The 17,004-nt window shown below is 32.0% G+C and overlaps 1 protein-coding gene across 5 annotated transcripts in view; it reads left to right on the top strand.

Moving 5' to 3' along the window:
• Positions 1-1,690: 1,690 nt before the first annotated feature.
• Positions 1,691-17,004, top strand: part of LOC148605111 (rab3 GTPase-activating protein catalytic subunit-like) — a 37,143-nt gene continuing 21,829 nt past the window's right edge. For 2 of the 5 annotated variants that reach the window (XM_088548709.1, XM_088548708.1), the window contains exons 1-3: positions 1,691-1,744; positions 6,834-6,886; positions 14,692-14,767. In XM_088548709.1, the coding sequence (XP_088404835.1) occupies positions 1,730-1,744; positions 6,834-6,886; positions 14,692-14,767 (144 nt within the window). In that variant the 5' untranslated portion in view covers positions 1,691-1,729. Of the gene's footprint in view, positions 1,745-4,755; positions 4,837-6,728; positions 6,793-6,833; positions 6,887-14,691; positions 14,768-17,004 lie in introns of those variants that run through there. The other 3 variants (XM_088548706.1, XM_088548707.1, XM_088548710.1) reach the window with 3 other exon arrangements.

Genomic DNA, 17,004 nt, shown 5'->3' with positions numbered 1-17,004 from the left:
GTCGTGTAGATTGGTCAATAGTTTCCCTTTGCCATTGATTTCTATAAGTGTAGGTCAAGATATGAGGCTGACTTTACAGTGAGGTATTCTTTATCTCAAGTTCTTTGGGGGTAGATGGGATGTATAAAATCCCCGGAACTATCATTGTTTAACGATAATACGTCATCTATATAGCGGAAAATGAGATCAAAGGATCTTCCTTTGGATCGGACCAGTCATAAAGCCAGTCTAATAAGAGTGAAGGAAAAGGTCAACGAGTAAAGGAACACAATTTGTTCCCATTGGAATGCTGACCGCTTGTTGGGTTTTGAAAAACGCGTCCACCACACTAGACAGATATTTTCCCGATAAAAAAAATTCCAGCATGTTGAAAACATATTCTTCGGTATATTTGGAAGATGATTCGGAATCATTTTTTATAAAGTATGAGGAATCTCTACCAAGTACTACATACCTGTATCTAAGTGCACCGTCTTTTTTGGAGGAACAACGATGTATAATGATTTTGAGCCGGTATTTTAACTGAGTATGGGGAATAGAAGTATATAGAGTTGAAAAAATCATAGGTTTTAATGCAATTTTATTCTGATAATAGTCTTGAATTGAGGGTTTCTAGACGATCTTTCGAATTTTCAGGATCCACAATGAATTAATACCACTACGGGAGTAACAAGTGTCGTAGTAGGACTAGTGACCCACTGTGACAGCCGTAAGAATAGAAGTTCAAAAGTTTTGAAAGAGGTTTGGAGGTACATTTTGCAGATCCAGTTATGTAGCTTTGTTTTTATGGATTCTTATGGAGTTTAGGAAGGAATCCAGAATTCTTCTCTTAAGCGTAAGAGGTTGGAATTTCGTTCCTCCAGGATGGCACCAAGTCAGAAAATAGCTTGCCTGACAACCTCTAGCACTGCTGGAGTACCAGAACATAGACGGTAGATCACAATCATCGTCTTTGGTAGAGAGACCAAATATGGTTTTCCACTATAACAAGTTACAAATATTATAAATGTTAACATAATATTATACGGCATAAAATCAAATCAATATGTTTCTTATTTCGAAGCATTTTAATACATATAAAAAAAGTCATTTTTAGGCAATGTACTGACTTAGTATTATTAAAACATGATCTTTTCAGTTAAGATGAAATTGTTGTTTTTGTATATTTTATTGTAATTATTTGTTTGCGTTAGAGTTAAGCTGTTTACTGTGTGTGTCAATTGTTTTTCTTCTTCTTAATTACTTGCAAATTTTGGGCTTTCTATCTACTTTTTCTATGTCAAGATCTTTGTCCTTTTCTATCATTATGAGCGCTAATACGAATCTTAGCAGTTGCTCGATCCTTTAAAAGTTCAGGTGTATAAGGTGGTCTATAACACAGGTACTTGGGTATTAGGAAACTTCATATGGACAGTATAAGTGCACTATTCGCTGTTAAAACACATGATTTCGTTTTTTTTTCCTTTTTAACAAAAAAAATCCCAACCCCAAATACCTGTGGGTTGAACCGGTCCATTCATTCATCTTCATGTAAGATCCTTGTTAAGACTAAATGGCCTAATCAATGTTATATCCAGTAACTTCAATTTATTTAAATTATATCAACTGCACTAAGCCACATAAATGATAAACGAAAACAATTGTTTTGAGATTGTCCAATAAATTTTCTTCCAAACGGAAGTTTACAAGAATTATCTCCCTTGGATTGGAAAAACGTCAACAAAGAAGAATGGCATCAGATGAAGTTAGTATTTCAATGTTGTTGACCACCTATTCATAAAAAATGCATATTTGTTTCAGTTTATGCAAAACTTTACCTTTATTTTACTTCATTTGTGGTGTCTTGATATGTTCTACCAGTAAATAATTCGATTCTGTTGCTTTTGACAGCCGTAATGACTATTGAGAAAGTACAAATACATGTTACATCCTAACTTACGTTTCTATATCTACTGTATTTTAGTGTATACTAGAACTAATAATGTAAAATGCCATTTGGATGGTTTAAAAGATCACAGAATCATGCCATATAAGATGTTAATGGGTGAGACTACAGGGTCGTAGACTCGTAGCCAGGTTTTCTGAATGGGGGTACGAACTGATCACTGATAAGCAATTTTACTTGGTTATGTGGTATGATTTCTCTTTAATTACAGGCTAAGATATAAATAATTTCTTTTTTATTTCTAAAGGGGGATGCACCCCCTGGCTACATGGTCTTGGACTACACTCGTTTCTATTTTAAAATCCTTGTGAAACAGTACATATCATAGGTTTAATGGTTGATACATATACATTTTGTACATTGAATCGGAGCAACTTTTATGCACATAGGTTGATTTTATTCTGCTTCAAATGAAAGCTTGAGAGGCTTTGGTGAAATTGAATATGATACAAACATCACTGATTTCAGGAGTTATGTCCCTTACCATAGGTCTACCACCTTAAGAACAGTTCAAGGAAAAAAAAGTACAGATTAAGTTAAATTTTAAGCAAAATTCAAAATGTTGTTTTAGAGTTAGGCCATTTTGAACATTTTGCCATCTCCCTTTTTTTTCACCAAATACTTTACAGATTTTCACTTAATGCTCCAGTAATGTTTCTACAAAATATCTTATTTACAAAACCAAAAAATTAATATTTTTAGCATGACTGAATTTGAAAACTTTTTATCTTTGATTTTAAGTATTTACAAATTCCAATGAACTGAACTAAAAATTGTAAATATGTATACATGTGTGGCACATTTTTTTTTATTTTTCTGAAGGGTACTAGATGTTAGCAACTGCATCTCATTTTTGTTTGGCTACCTTAAAGACTAATCATGACGTAAAGTTGAAAATTTGTGTCAGCTTGTGTTAGACACACCATGTTCGGTTTTATCCTACAGGCCTTAAGTTGTAGCATTGGTACAGTGACCCAAATTATCTTGTTTTCAGTCTTTCTCCAATGGGGACTTTAGGTATGATTTCCATCTGTCAGTCAGTCTAACAAATCATTTTTTGGTACATTGCTTTCAAATACATGTACCATTACAAGTTAAAAAAAACAAGTTCTAATTTTGTTCAGGTCAGTTGATTGTTTGCTGAGTTAATGCTCTTGGGTTTTGACGAAGTGCAGACTTAGTTTTCTGCACTTTCTAATTAACAAATTATGCATGAAGTTTGCATTCTGTTCTCTTCAACATAATTTTCTTCCAGTAAAGGACTTGGTATCACTATGCAATACTCTCAGAATGCTTGTTACATTGTATGTAGTAAAAGAAATGTTTCTTATCTTACCTTCAGATTTTTTATCATGGCATACTAGTACTGAAATGTCTGTAGTAAAATTTAACTTAGACAAAATAGAACAACTAGAGCTAAAATTAGCCCACTTACATGATGCCACCTTACTTCATTTAGAATTTTCCAACAGTATTCAACCTTCAGACATTTCTACATATAAAGGTACAAGGCATAACCAACCTTCATATAAGGTTTCATTAGAATCTGTTCTGTAGTTTAGGGGAATTTACATACATGGTACATTGACAGACAGGTCAGGAAGATGTAAAAATTGTTAATTTGACCTGAATTGATTCTCTGACCCCTCCCCCCCAAAAAAAAAGAGGGGTCACCCAGTTTACATCTTGGCACCATGTGTTTCTATTTCAGTACATGTACATTTTCACAGATCATATAATACATGTAATCTTACCTTTTTCAATCAATAACTCTTTTGTTTAACCACTACAAAGTATCTATTGTGTGCCTTATTTTTTCCCAAGATGGCTGGGATGTTACGAGATCTTGTGGGCACCATTTTTTTTTTCAATTAAGAGCACTTGCTCTACCTTCTAGATCAGTTTATCTTATCATCTATAACATAGTTTCAATAGTGACAGTACAAAAAATGTAGCTGAGTGTCTGTTGAGTTTTCCTCCCAAAAATTGAGAAAGCACCACTTCTTCTTTAAATTGCAGCATCTCCACCATAAAGTTAAGATAATACTAATCTTATTGTTGTCTCTCAATAACACAGTTGTTAATTTGACTATAGGAGAGTGGCTATTGATTCATCATCATGGTAAAGTAAAACCTGTCGAAACAGAACCCAAAATAAACGGATTATCTGTCCAAGCCAGATTTCTTCTGAAGTTTGTTCACATCAATTTCAATACATTTTGAATCTGTATAGACCAAACAACTCCCTAAACCAAACAGCTCCCTAAACCAAACCAATTTTTAAATCCCAAAAGGTTCAGTTCATTGAAGTTTCACTGTATATGTCTAATATAGGTTTGTATTTCTTTGTTCCCTATAGGTGGACCATGGCTATGTTATAATTCTGTCATTATTAAGAGCAATTTGATGGAAAAGTAATCTAGTTTGCTATGTAGCTTATTGTAATTGTATCAGAAGACTAAACTAATAACCTTGGAATTATTAATTGATTCAGTTTTATGAGGAAAAAAATCTCAATTGTTGTCATGTTATTTGATAATCAATGAAGTATCCGAAAGTATATGGTTCCATCAATTTTAGAAGTACAGTGTGCTGCCTTGATGGTTTAGTGGTGGCATGTTGGCCTTAGAGGGGTCATTGGTTATCTCCCATGCTGCATCTTACCAGAACCAGAAGTAGATAAATGACAAACCTGAAAAAGGGATGCACTGTACAAGTCGTAATTGCAATGATTGTGCAAAAGCAATCTACCAAATATCTACGCAATATTACGGAGAGTTTAGTGTTTGAACTTACTGTTTGTTTGTTTGTTTGTTTGTTGGGGTTTAATGTCCGAGCAGCAATATTTCAGCTATATTCAGATGCTTGAACTGACTGAAATAAAAGGCAAAGTAAATGTATTGGTACTAAATACATGTCACAGTATACTGTAATACATGTATAATGAATAATAATGTCTTAATGTAAGACTTTTTGATGTTTCTTGATTACAAAAAATAACTCATTGGCAGAACCTGGATTTTAGTTAAAGTCAGATAAAATTGATTAGTAGATTTTTATCCCTCTCTTCCCTAAAAAATTGACAAAAATAAAAAAAAAATTGGGAGGGAATTTCAAAATCAGGACTTCAATTTCTAGTATTTAGGTACTATAACATATATCTTTCTTTTCTTGGTGAATTAAATGGTGTTTCTTCTCTGAAACTGATGTGGCTATGGATTTTGAACATTTCTTTATTTCAAATAGCAAAAATTAGGCTAGCAAACTAAATAAAAAATAAAAAATAAAATCCACCAAACCACCCCATATTTTTTATGAAGGTTGGATGAAAATCTACCATTCAAGTTTACTTGACCTAAAGGTTGGCATAATATTGAATTAAAGGCTGAGCTAAGCAAGGCAAGACAATTTTTATGGAGTAGAATTTGTGAGGAAACATTTTACCCAATTTTAGGGTGTGTATGCCAGGTACACTCCCATGAATCAGCGCCTATAACTATTCATGAGATACATACTAATGATGGTATAATTTAGTGCTCATGTACTTAAAAATGTAGGTCATGTTTTAATTGGTCTAGACCTTAAAATACTGGGTCAATGATTAGTGTCACTGTGATACATTGGTACATTTTCTTTTTTAACAAACATATAAATAAATAATGATCCAAATCGGGTAATAATGACCTAAATTGAATGAAACATTTTATATATGTACAAGTACATCTTTGATTAAATAAGAGTGAAGAAAAAACCATGTTCCCCTCTGTTCAAAATTTGGACCAAGGTCATCACCACATATCGAGGATTATATTGAACAAAGGTGGTCAAGTTGTTTCTCTTGAGATGTGCCATTATTAACCTCTAAATGCATAATTTATAATGTTGTTCCACATTCCCATCTGTTACATAACAAAAACATATATTTGTTTGGTTTGCCTGGGGTTCTAGAAGGGAAATTATAAAAATGTTGTTTTGATGTTTTACGAAGGATTATGATACATGTCATTGAAATTCCTCGAAAGAAAATTAATTTAACAAAAATTTTTCTCAATTTATTTATTTATTAAGTTTTTTTTTGTTTTCAGTTTCATTTTTTTTATTATTAAGCTCCATGTACATGTTTATGTGAACTTACTAAGCACAAATATTTTTTCAAATACAAATTTTAATTTACTCAATATCTTTCTTCTTTTTTCTTTCTATATACAGAAAGTGCACAGTTTTATTCTTATCTAGGTTATATTTAAAGAGAACCATGTGAAATTGTCGCATTGGGATAGAAAAAATCAAAATCCCCCCCTGTGTACGATATATTTTCATAGAACTCACTTTTATCAATATTTACAATTGAATTTAAAATTTATGAATTCCTATCTCATGTTGACACTGACATAATGAAATTTGTTTTTATGATGTACATGTAGAAAATTACATGAATAATTTAATAGTACATGTAGTGCTAATGAGATCATATAATTTTTGTTTAATTTCTAAACCAATCAACACAAATCCAATGAAAGGTTGATAATTAAAAAATAAAAAAAAAGAACGATCTGATTTCTTGAAACCTATCATTATATTGACATGTACTTTTATCAAATTTGAAATTGATGTGAATTTTAGTTTGACATTTAACAGAAATTATGATTGATGGTCACACTTCTTATACATACCCTTAATATCCAATCATTACGCCCATGTGACTTTATATTACATCGCCCATAAAAGTAAAATGAATTATAATTACCCTACAGCCGTGAAAGGCCTCAGCAATTGTTCGATAGATTGACAACACACAACATATTTTTATAATCAGCTGAAATGTTGACAGGTGCTAACTGTAGAAGGTAAGACAAGTTTAAAGTTTTTCTTTTGTTATTTTTTACAGGATGCTGACGTGTTTGAAATTACGGATTTTACAACTGCATCGGATTGGGAGAGGTAAAATGTTAATTTAGTAAAAAAAACTGATTTTATTGATAGGGATTCATTTTTTAGAGGTATAGAAAAAGAATGGAAAGTGGTGGGGGAGGGGTAAACATCCGAAAATGATTGTAAGATTTATTGGGCAAAACTTTATAGATTTGTTGTTTGGAAGAGTAATCAAGGGAACCAGGGTTATAGCGGTAATCAAAAGAATGTAATCCAGGGACAAGGACCAGACATAGAAAAGAGACATACACAACAAAGAACATAAAGTAACTAAAATCATACATTCAAAGTAACAAAAGCAAATGAGCAACTCGGACTTAAAACTGGGAGCATGGACCAGGTGCACTGGTAGGGTAAACGTCCGAAGAAAGGTATAGTGAATAATTTTTAAGTTTGGCAATCTTTTAGGTGAAAGGGTATATATAATGTACTGTGGACCCTAATGGTGTTAAAAGTCCATTCAGTAGACCTAAAACCATAGACACTTACATGATTGAAGAATATAATGAAACCAAGTCAAGAATTTGTTTATGAAGCAATAGACCCTTTTTTGCTAACATTGGGGTAGTCAATGAGCATGCGTAGAGCATGCTCAATATACACTTCTGCAAGGAAAATTCTTTTGTTCTACCCAAGCTCTACTTGGCAGAAGTGTATATTGAGCATGCTCACCAACTTACCACAAAAGGGTCAATTACATCATTGTGAGTTTCTAGGATTATTGTTTAATCAGTTTTTTTCACTTTTTGACTGTCTTATTAAACATTTTTTGTACTCAAAGATTTTATATGGATGCATTGTTTCAAAAGACTCTACAACAGGGTCTTTGTCAGCAGTTATATTTAAAAATTCTACTTGTATTACTGTGTAATCAAGTCATTACTGTGGAGGCATTATTGTTCATGGGTTACCAATTTTTGTGGTTTTCATGAAAAAGAAATTTCCATTCATTTGTAGGACTTGTTTGTCCAATATATGAGTTTAAGAATCTGTGAACTGATGCTTTAACCATGATGTAATTGTATGGATTTGTTTTCTGTCAAATTCTGGAGCTCATTTAATTTAAAATAATAAACTGTTGAAAAAAACCTTTGATTTTGGAATTCGGTACTTACATGTTCATACAGAATAAACAAGTCGAACTTTTTTCATTTATTCCAGTAATTTCATTGCTTCTCATCTCTAGCTCTTTCCTCTTTAAAAGCCATTTATTAGGCAAAGAAATGAGTAGGAGCAAAAAAAAGATTCATTCATGTTAGTCTTGAATTTTAACTTTTTCTGGATTAGGCCCTTCAAAGTCAATTTATTGGTTCTCAGACCATTTTTTTATGAAAACCATTGAGGGAGTGAGGCATTTTTTACCATTTGTTGCTCCCAGTATGTGCTGAGGGTGCTTTTTGTATTGTTCATACATTGAAAAAAAGGAATGTTGCTTTTTTTTAATCATTTTATTGTTATGGCAATAAAATTAGGAAATGAGGCACTTTCAAGAGAGATGAAGAAGTGCATTAACATTGATTGGCCTTGTATGTTCATCAATATCCATATTATCTATGAAATGGTTACATCTGCCTTTGAAGTGAAAAAAATAGTATTAAGTTCTCTTTATTTACAAATAAATTTATTCTGAGGATATGTTTTTTATGATTTTATAGGGAACAAAGTAAATGATGATAAAAATAGGTTATTCACAAGAAGCTTTTGGTAAACGTTGGGGCCAAAAATGTTTTCCTATTGTCAAGAAAATTACTTTTTTCTTTTTGGTCCGATTTCAATTTTTTTTCATTGGATTCTTTGATATTCTCTGACTGCATTTGTCAGATTTCAGATAATTCCTCCAGTTTTCTAGTTTTAAAGGGTCAAGAGGCCACACCCGGGAATTCAACTTTTTTATTTTTGGTCTGATTTCAAAACTTTTAAATTGAATTTCAAATTTTTTGCTATTTTGTATGCAAACCAGTTGTTGCATCCATAGTGAATTGAAAGACCCTATGCTTAAGTGTGTCAAAAACTAATATTGTCAGGGGCTTAGCTAGGCCTAAATGATGTGTACCCAAAGCAAATCATCAGGGTAGTGTCCACCTCAGAGAGATAGCATTACGACAGGGGGGTCCGGGGGGCCCAGAAGCTCTGGAAAAAGTTGTTAAATCCCACACTCTTACCATTTTCTGGCACTTCAATTGCTGTTAGAAAAAAACATATTTCATGAGGCCCATTTTGAATTTTGACTGATACTGGTATATTAGTATATTAAGGCTCTGACTGAACTGAATGTTATCTTGTCTATACGCACAATTTCAATGACTTTGCCTACCTTGTCCAAGAGGCTCCAATGAGCTTTGTTACTTTTCCATCAATCCATGTTTTAAACTATGGGTCACCTGTAGCTGCAAACAACCAGGGCAAAAAATATTAATCAATGGCAACAAACATGACATGTCATCAATGAACAGCGGCTTTGCCAATGATAGTTTCATGACAAAGGATAACATTGCACGCAGGCCCAGCAAAATACTTGCACATGCATTTTCAGACTACATTAGCATTTTTAGACTCTATTAGCAACGTGAAAGAAGACTGAAGTAGTAAAAAAGACTAACAGGGACCAGACAAACCTGATTTGGGACAGGTGTAAAAAAGCAAATACAACAGGTAGATGGACCTATGCCGGCAAAACTGAGAATGTGACTTGTAGGTCCTACAAAAGAAGCATACGTCTTTCATGTAATAAATATCTCTATCTGTATTGGGCAATGATCCAATGATATCCATCTCATGAATGAGTTGTATTCTACAGCAAAAGAAATTCTTTCTTATTTTTTGCTGATTTTTTCCATGTGTACGCATGTGCATTTTTGCGTATAGAGAGGTATGCCCCTGATTGTGTCCACACTTGCCCCAACTTTTGCTGATTTTTTCCATGTGTACGCAAGTGCATTTTTGCATATAGGGAGGTACACCCCTGACTGTGTCCACACTTGCCCCAACTTTTGCTGATTTTTTCCATGTGTACGCATGTGCATTTTTTGCGTATAGGGAGGTACACTCCTGATTGTGTCCACACTTGCTCCAACTGTTCAGGGTTTGACCTTTGTGGTTATATCATGCTGCGCTCTTATTTTTTTTATTTCAATATATGTACAGTGTAATGTGAGATGAACCTAACATATTTAATCCCTGAACTATTCCTTCTTTGGTGATTTAGTTGTTACTGGAACACTAGTACTATCTTTAAAAAAAGATAGCTGATGCATTTTCTTGTTTTGTCAATTACAAAAATAATATGATAGCTCCAGTTCAAATGTGTGGTACTTAACAGAAAAATAAATCATATTTACACCTCAATTTACCAACACTTACTCTATAAAAGTGAGCCAAACATTACAACAGTTTGTCATAAGTGTTAGAAATATGAACTATTTATCACATTGTTGGCCAAGTGTCTGTCAAAATATTATAAATTTTTCTCTGGATAGGTATTTAAGTAGAATAAAATTCTATAAATGTACGTGAAAAATAAACTGATATCATTTTCTTCTAACACCTTTAAATTACTTCTACTGGTTAAAGTTGAAAGAAATTCTATACATGTACAAGAAAAACAAATTTATATAATTTTTGTCTAATTGGATCAGAGCACTTCATCATTACCTTTATTGTCTTTATTGGTTATTTAGGGACATTTCATCTGATATTATCATGTCGCCTATTATGGATAATTTGAAAGAAAAGTCAGAAATTTGATACAAACAGGAAAAATACCATCACTATTCTAAATTGACAAGATGAAAAGGTACTTTATGAAGGTTTGATCAGATAAAAACAGGATTGACATTGCTGTTGTCAATGTTGGTATTGATTGAGCTGCTGCTGTGTTTCTACGACAAGGCTCCATGGACAACACGCCTTTTGCTCTCTGATGCATTTCATTCATTTTATTGCTAATAAAGATTCCTGTAAACTCTCATTGCTATCAAAATGTCAAGCCAACATTACCATTATTGACAAAGTGATTAATATGGACCTCCAATGAAACAAAATAGAGGGGAATCTAAATTGAGATTGCATTTTAACTGATGCCTGTAACCTTATATAGAATGTCTGTATATGTTACGTAATTTTTTTTTGCGTCATTAAAAACTGATGCTGTGAATAATGTGATATAAATTAAAGTTTATTGATTGAATTTGTGAACAAATTGAAATTAGTCATTCAACACTAGGATACTGCTAATATGCAAACTATGATTTTTGGAAAAGAGGTAAAGTGGATTCTGCATAATCATACATCTGTTAATTGCATATTCCTTTAAATTGCATATAAACTCAAAGAAAAAACGTTTCCCATCTTATCTGTGTAAAAAATTTTTTGCATAATATTAGACCAAAATTTAACAAATTCCTCTTAATTGCATAAATATTTTTCTAAAATTTATTAAAAAATGTACCTAAATGGATAAAATAACAATACATCATTAGTGAAACACCTCAGTTTCTTAAGAAATTCCTTTTACAACAATGTTTTCTCTTTCTTTTAACTGGACACTATGGCAGGAATCTTAAAGACATGAGACAGGAATATAATACTTAAATATTGAATTTCTTGAAAATGATAATTTCTGTTAATTGCATATTCCTGCTTTTTCTGACAAATACACTATGTGATTAACAGGAACCCACTGTACATGTAGAAAATATACTGGTACTTATGAAGTCATAACTGCACCTTGTGACTTAGCAATCTAATGAGGATTGAAGTCATAACTTCACCTTGTGACTTAGTAATCTAATGAGGATTGAAGTCACAACTTCATCTTGTGACTTGACAATCTAATGAGGATTGAAGTCATAACTTCACCTTGTGACTTTGCAATCTAATGAGGATTGAAGTCATAACTCCACCTTGTGACTTGGCAATCTAATGAGGATTGAAGTCATAACTTCACCTTGTGACTTAGTAATCTAATGAGGATTGAAGTCATAACTCCACCTTGTGACTTAGCAATCTAATGAGGATTATATCTTTTGGTTTTGAAGTATATTGTTTGATTTTGAAAATTAAAATATTGTCTACATATAGACTGACAACTTAAACAACAAATAGGTACTTGTTGAAAACATTTACTTTGATTTTAGATTTAATCCCTTTTTTTTTTTTATAATTTTATAAGCGGAACTACAGAAACCTAGTATGGGATCCAACCATATTTTTAGCAACAATTCATTTTTTAGTGATGGATGATAACCCTACTGCATGGGAGGTGGTGTAGGCTACGTTAAAAAAATATGAATAAGTTTAGAAATATTTGAAGAAAAAATTTGAATTAAGAAATTTTTTTATGAAATTAAGGCCAGCACTCTTTAGTGTACGCTTCTGACCAAGCATCAGTTTTACCATACTGTACAACATCTATATACCCCCAGCACCCAAACCCAAACCTGCTGATAGCAAACAAATTTTGTTTGCTATAAAAAGCCCATCTTGTCCTCCTTACCATCTTTTCATATACATACAGGCACAGCTCCATCAAGTATTACGAAGTTAAATATAATGAAACTTGATATGAAGGTTAGGCCTGATGTAAGAAGAAGAAGATAATCCAACTTGGGTGTTTTACATGTTGCAAGTAGGGGGCATAACACTTAAAATGAGCTGAATCACAATGACAGTTCTAGTTTTCTACTTGGCTAAAACTTTTCAGTTTTTGTTAGACAGAACAGATGAAAGCTTTTCTTTTTCTTACTGTTGATCTATTATTCAATGTGACATTAAAGAAATTAAAATTGTTTGAAGCAAATTAGAAACAAGTTTGACATTTAAGTTAAAATTTTATTATAGCTTTCTTAACCTGGAGCCTTATAGAATGTCAATTAACACATGGAAACATTGATCTTAAGGTACAGTTTCTATCACAGTTTTAAGTCCTTATAAGACTCAAGCTTGAAATCTTGTTTATAAATAAATTTGTAGATATGTTAACTCTACATTTATATGTAAATGTAGATGTAGGCCTCCATCCAACAATATTCAAAGAGGATAGAGGATGTACATGTAGTTTTAAAAAAATTGGGGGATTAGTTTTTATATCCCATGCAAACAAAAGTTGGGGTATATAGGAAATCCCCCTGTCTGTCTTTCTGTCTGTCCTTCCTTATTTTTTGTTAGTGCAACTCCTCCTGAACTGCTCTAGGGACTTGGAGAAATTTTATGAGAAGGTTGAGCATCATTAAAAGTTGAGCATGAAGAATTATAATTACCGGTACTGCCAGAGGACTTGTAAGGGATAATTGAACTTAAGGGTAATACATTGAACTCCATTTAAATCAGGGGTATTCTCTTTGTGACCTTCCTCACAGTGTTTCATTTTTATAACTTTGACAACAAGGTCGAAGGAAATTGAGGAGTTTTCAAAAAGAGGGGAATGCATGGTTTCATCTGCTTATGTAGGAAGCAGGAAAATTTTTCTATGGTGCATTTTAACCTAAACTGATCAATATCAATATCTGAAGAAGGCAAATTTTACTAACACTTTTATTGTTTTTTTTCTGGAAATTATGAGATTTAAATTCTTGGATAATGCAAAAAAATGTCTGTTTTTGTCTCTACGGTGCGACACTGTATACATATTTTGCCCGATTAGTACTTAATACCGCAATTCATTTTGGTTGAAATCTGAACTTCATTTTGCTTTATGAAATTGATAAGGTTGTATATGTCATATATGATGTGAACTTTGGTTCAACCTATATCAAAATGTTAATTACTGTTATAAGTTGCTTGGTATACTGTGAAGGCAATCTTATACTATTGATTTCATCTATTCAGTAGTAATATAACAAATGGAATATGATTTAATTCTTAATAATTGTATTCATTTCACCTGATGATGGTTCTTACAAGGAAATATTGAAAATTATGAAGCCAAACATCTGTCCATGTGGTATTAGAGTTCTAGAATGTTTTTATAATGATAATAATTAGTAGATTTTTAAAAAAAATATTGTATTCCCTCTCATAAAAAACATCAGGTATTAATGTTTCTGTTTTCATGATAATTACATGTAACCATGTTTTTTTTTCATTCAAATAGAGGACTAAGTCCTCATAACAGTAATCAACACTAATTTAACCTTGGACCTTAGATGCACTAAGAGCCCGAATTTAGTAGATCAGGAATTGATCTTGTAATACAGAGCAAAGATCTTAACCTAAGTTTTGAATCTTTGATAAAAATAATTTTTTTATCTGTTAATAGCTCACATCTTAAAGTTTTGTTAAATTATGAAAAATAATAAACACTAGTTGATATAAAATTATATAAGGCATGATTATTTTTTAAAATATCAAATATATTCTAGTTTGTCGTCTGACATGTTATACCAGCCATATGTTAATAATAACACATGCATTTTTTTCCGTTTACATGGTATATGCACTGGTACATGTATTGCTGTGTTTTGATATACTATTTTATGGTTTAGAAAAACAGTCTGAGTTGACACTGTTAAGAGCTAATTTTACTATGCATGAAAACTACATCCATGTCTTCGAATACCAAATGTCATACTTTATTGTACTGTTAAGACTAACTTTTTTTACCTGTAATCCTTATTTTTCTCCTACATGTACCCATCGTGTGATTTAAATAAATACAGTGAAAAAATCATGAGAAAACATCCATATATAATTGCGAGATCTCTTGTCATATTTTGGGTGTCAGATTGTATTTTTTCATGTTGGCAGGTACCGATATTACTTCTTTAAATCTAACAATAATGCATTGATCAGATATTGAATTCTCACTACCTTTTCAGATTTATTGCCAGATTAGAAGAGGTCTTACATGAATGGAAACTGGTCAACAACAAACCCAAATCTCCAGCACCTAAGGTAAAGTTTTATTATAATCTCCTTTAGTAAGAGGGGCCATACTATGACCATTTCGTACATAATGTCAATCACATTTTTCTCAGCCTTGGTAGACAATATAATATCATTTGATGTATGTAGTTTTGAAAGTTGGAAAAAATAAGTTGTATGAATTCTATCATTCAGAATTATTCAGGGTCTTCAGCTTCATATTTGATGAACTTAATAAGATTAAAACCCTTGAATTAGGAAGGTTGTCTAAATATACTAAGTTGTTTTTCAGTTTTGCGATCATTGTAGTTAGAAATACAACAAATGTTAAATTTTCTGTAAAATGTATTAATTTTCCATGGACTCTTTTAAATGAGCAGATTCACATTTATCAATTTTCATGGTTTTAAAAATAATAAGCATCTCATGGCAAATAAAATCAGTTTTTGAGTAAGTTTTTTCCCTCTTGCTTATTAAGTAGCACACCAGCTAAAAATCTTGCAAAATGTGATACATGGTTGATAAGCCTTCATGTTTTTTTATATAAATAGATATAAATTATATAGAATGTATTGTAGAATTAAGAATTGAGATAGACAGATCTGTAAATTACAATAGAAACTATTTTATTTTTTTTATTTGAACTATCTTTTGAGACCAGACAGATTGGAATGAATAATTATACATTTTATCTTATAGACCCATAGAAGCAATTTAATTACAAAGATTAAAAGGTGTGGCTTTTCTTGCCACGTATCACATATCACAAAATATACATGATTCTGACAAAGAATGCTACTTAATATCGGAAATAAGTTTACAATAATGATCTGCTATGAAAATTATGGTACCACCCAAAGAAATTTAACAGAAAAAAGACATGATGTTTGTGTTGTCTTACTGAGTTCAAATGTTTATGCATCTTATCTGTTTTACAAGTTCTCACATTTTTGTTTTCTAATATTTAGAAATCCACATGTTATTGGTGCTGGATTACTAGCACTTTTTATAATCTGTGAAAATTGTTTACGGAAAAAAGCAAAATATATCCGCAATCATGTATGACCTGATTAGATACCTTTTTAAGCAGTAAATGAGGATTACAATATCTGTGAATTATTTAATACTTCACCCACCCACCTACCAATTAAATAAATCATGACTAATACATGGTCTTAAATGAGGTCTAATTATCATAGATTGTGTTAGGCCAAATGAAGTAAATTTTTATGTTTTCACTTTTTAGAGCCTCACTAAGTGTTATCAGCATCTAAATTATTTTGTTTTCGTTCTTTTTGGCTTTTAAAATGGTGAATGGTGGGTAGGCAGGCAAAATATTTTCGTACTGTTTTTCTCAGCAACTATAATTCACAGCCACTAGATATTTGGTACACAATTTCAGTATAGGGTTCCATTTTGTGGGATGCTATTTTAGGTTGTCACTGTTTGGCTTTCCTGTTTTCTGGGACCTTGCCATTTCTGTCTTTGACAGATCTTTTTAAAGAATTGTATCATAGGAATCTTGAATCCAAACTAAGCTGTACTAGATATTATGGCCTTTCCGAAGAGTTGCATAGGGTTTAAAAGTAACAAAATAAAAAAACATAACACATATTAAAATTTCACATAAACTTAAAAAATATTTAGCAAAGATATCTATTATACTATGCAGTAATTAAAATCAAGACATGAAAACTATTAATTTTGTAAATCTAAGCACTGAGGTACTGAATCAATAAAGATCAATTAAGCAATTTATGAATAAACTTATTGACTATTGCACTTGATTTACCATAATTAAATTATTTGTCACAATAAGATGATGAGATAGGTTTATTGGTAAGTAAAGTAATTACTTTCTGTCGATGAATTCAGAATGAAAGAAGATACTTGGAATAGAAATGGGGCATATATCAAAGGTTTTGGTTGATTGATTATGTTTAAACATTGTGTGGCAGGTATTTCATGTCTTTCAGGATAAGAATGATTTACTGATCAAACAGACCATGCCTTGTGATAATCTAAGACGCTGAGCCGGATTTTAATTGTACTAGCTCACACAAGCTATAGCCAGCAGATAGCTGTAGCATACTCTCTCAGACACATTACTTTGACTCTGAGCAAACCAATTGTCACTCTATTCCCTTAAATGTGGGCTTGGTGGAGAATCCCCTTAAATGTGGGCTTGGTGGAGAAGCAGTGACTACCAATTTTAATGTCTTTGGTTTGATTCAGTAGGGGTCAAAGCCAAAACCTTTTGCACTTGA

This window comes from Perna viridis, chromosome 10 (assembly GCF_037379345.1).
Source record: "Perna viridis isolate PV_CMFRI_1.1 ecotype Kerala chromosome 10, ASM3737934v1, whole genome shotgun sequence".
Classification (NCBI taxonomy): domain Eukaryota; kingdom Metazoa; phylum Mollusca; class Bivalvia; order Mytilida; family Mytilidae; genus Perna; species Perna viridis.
This window is presented reverse-complemented; position numbering and strand designations above follow the sequence as displayed.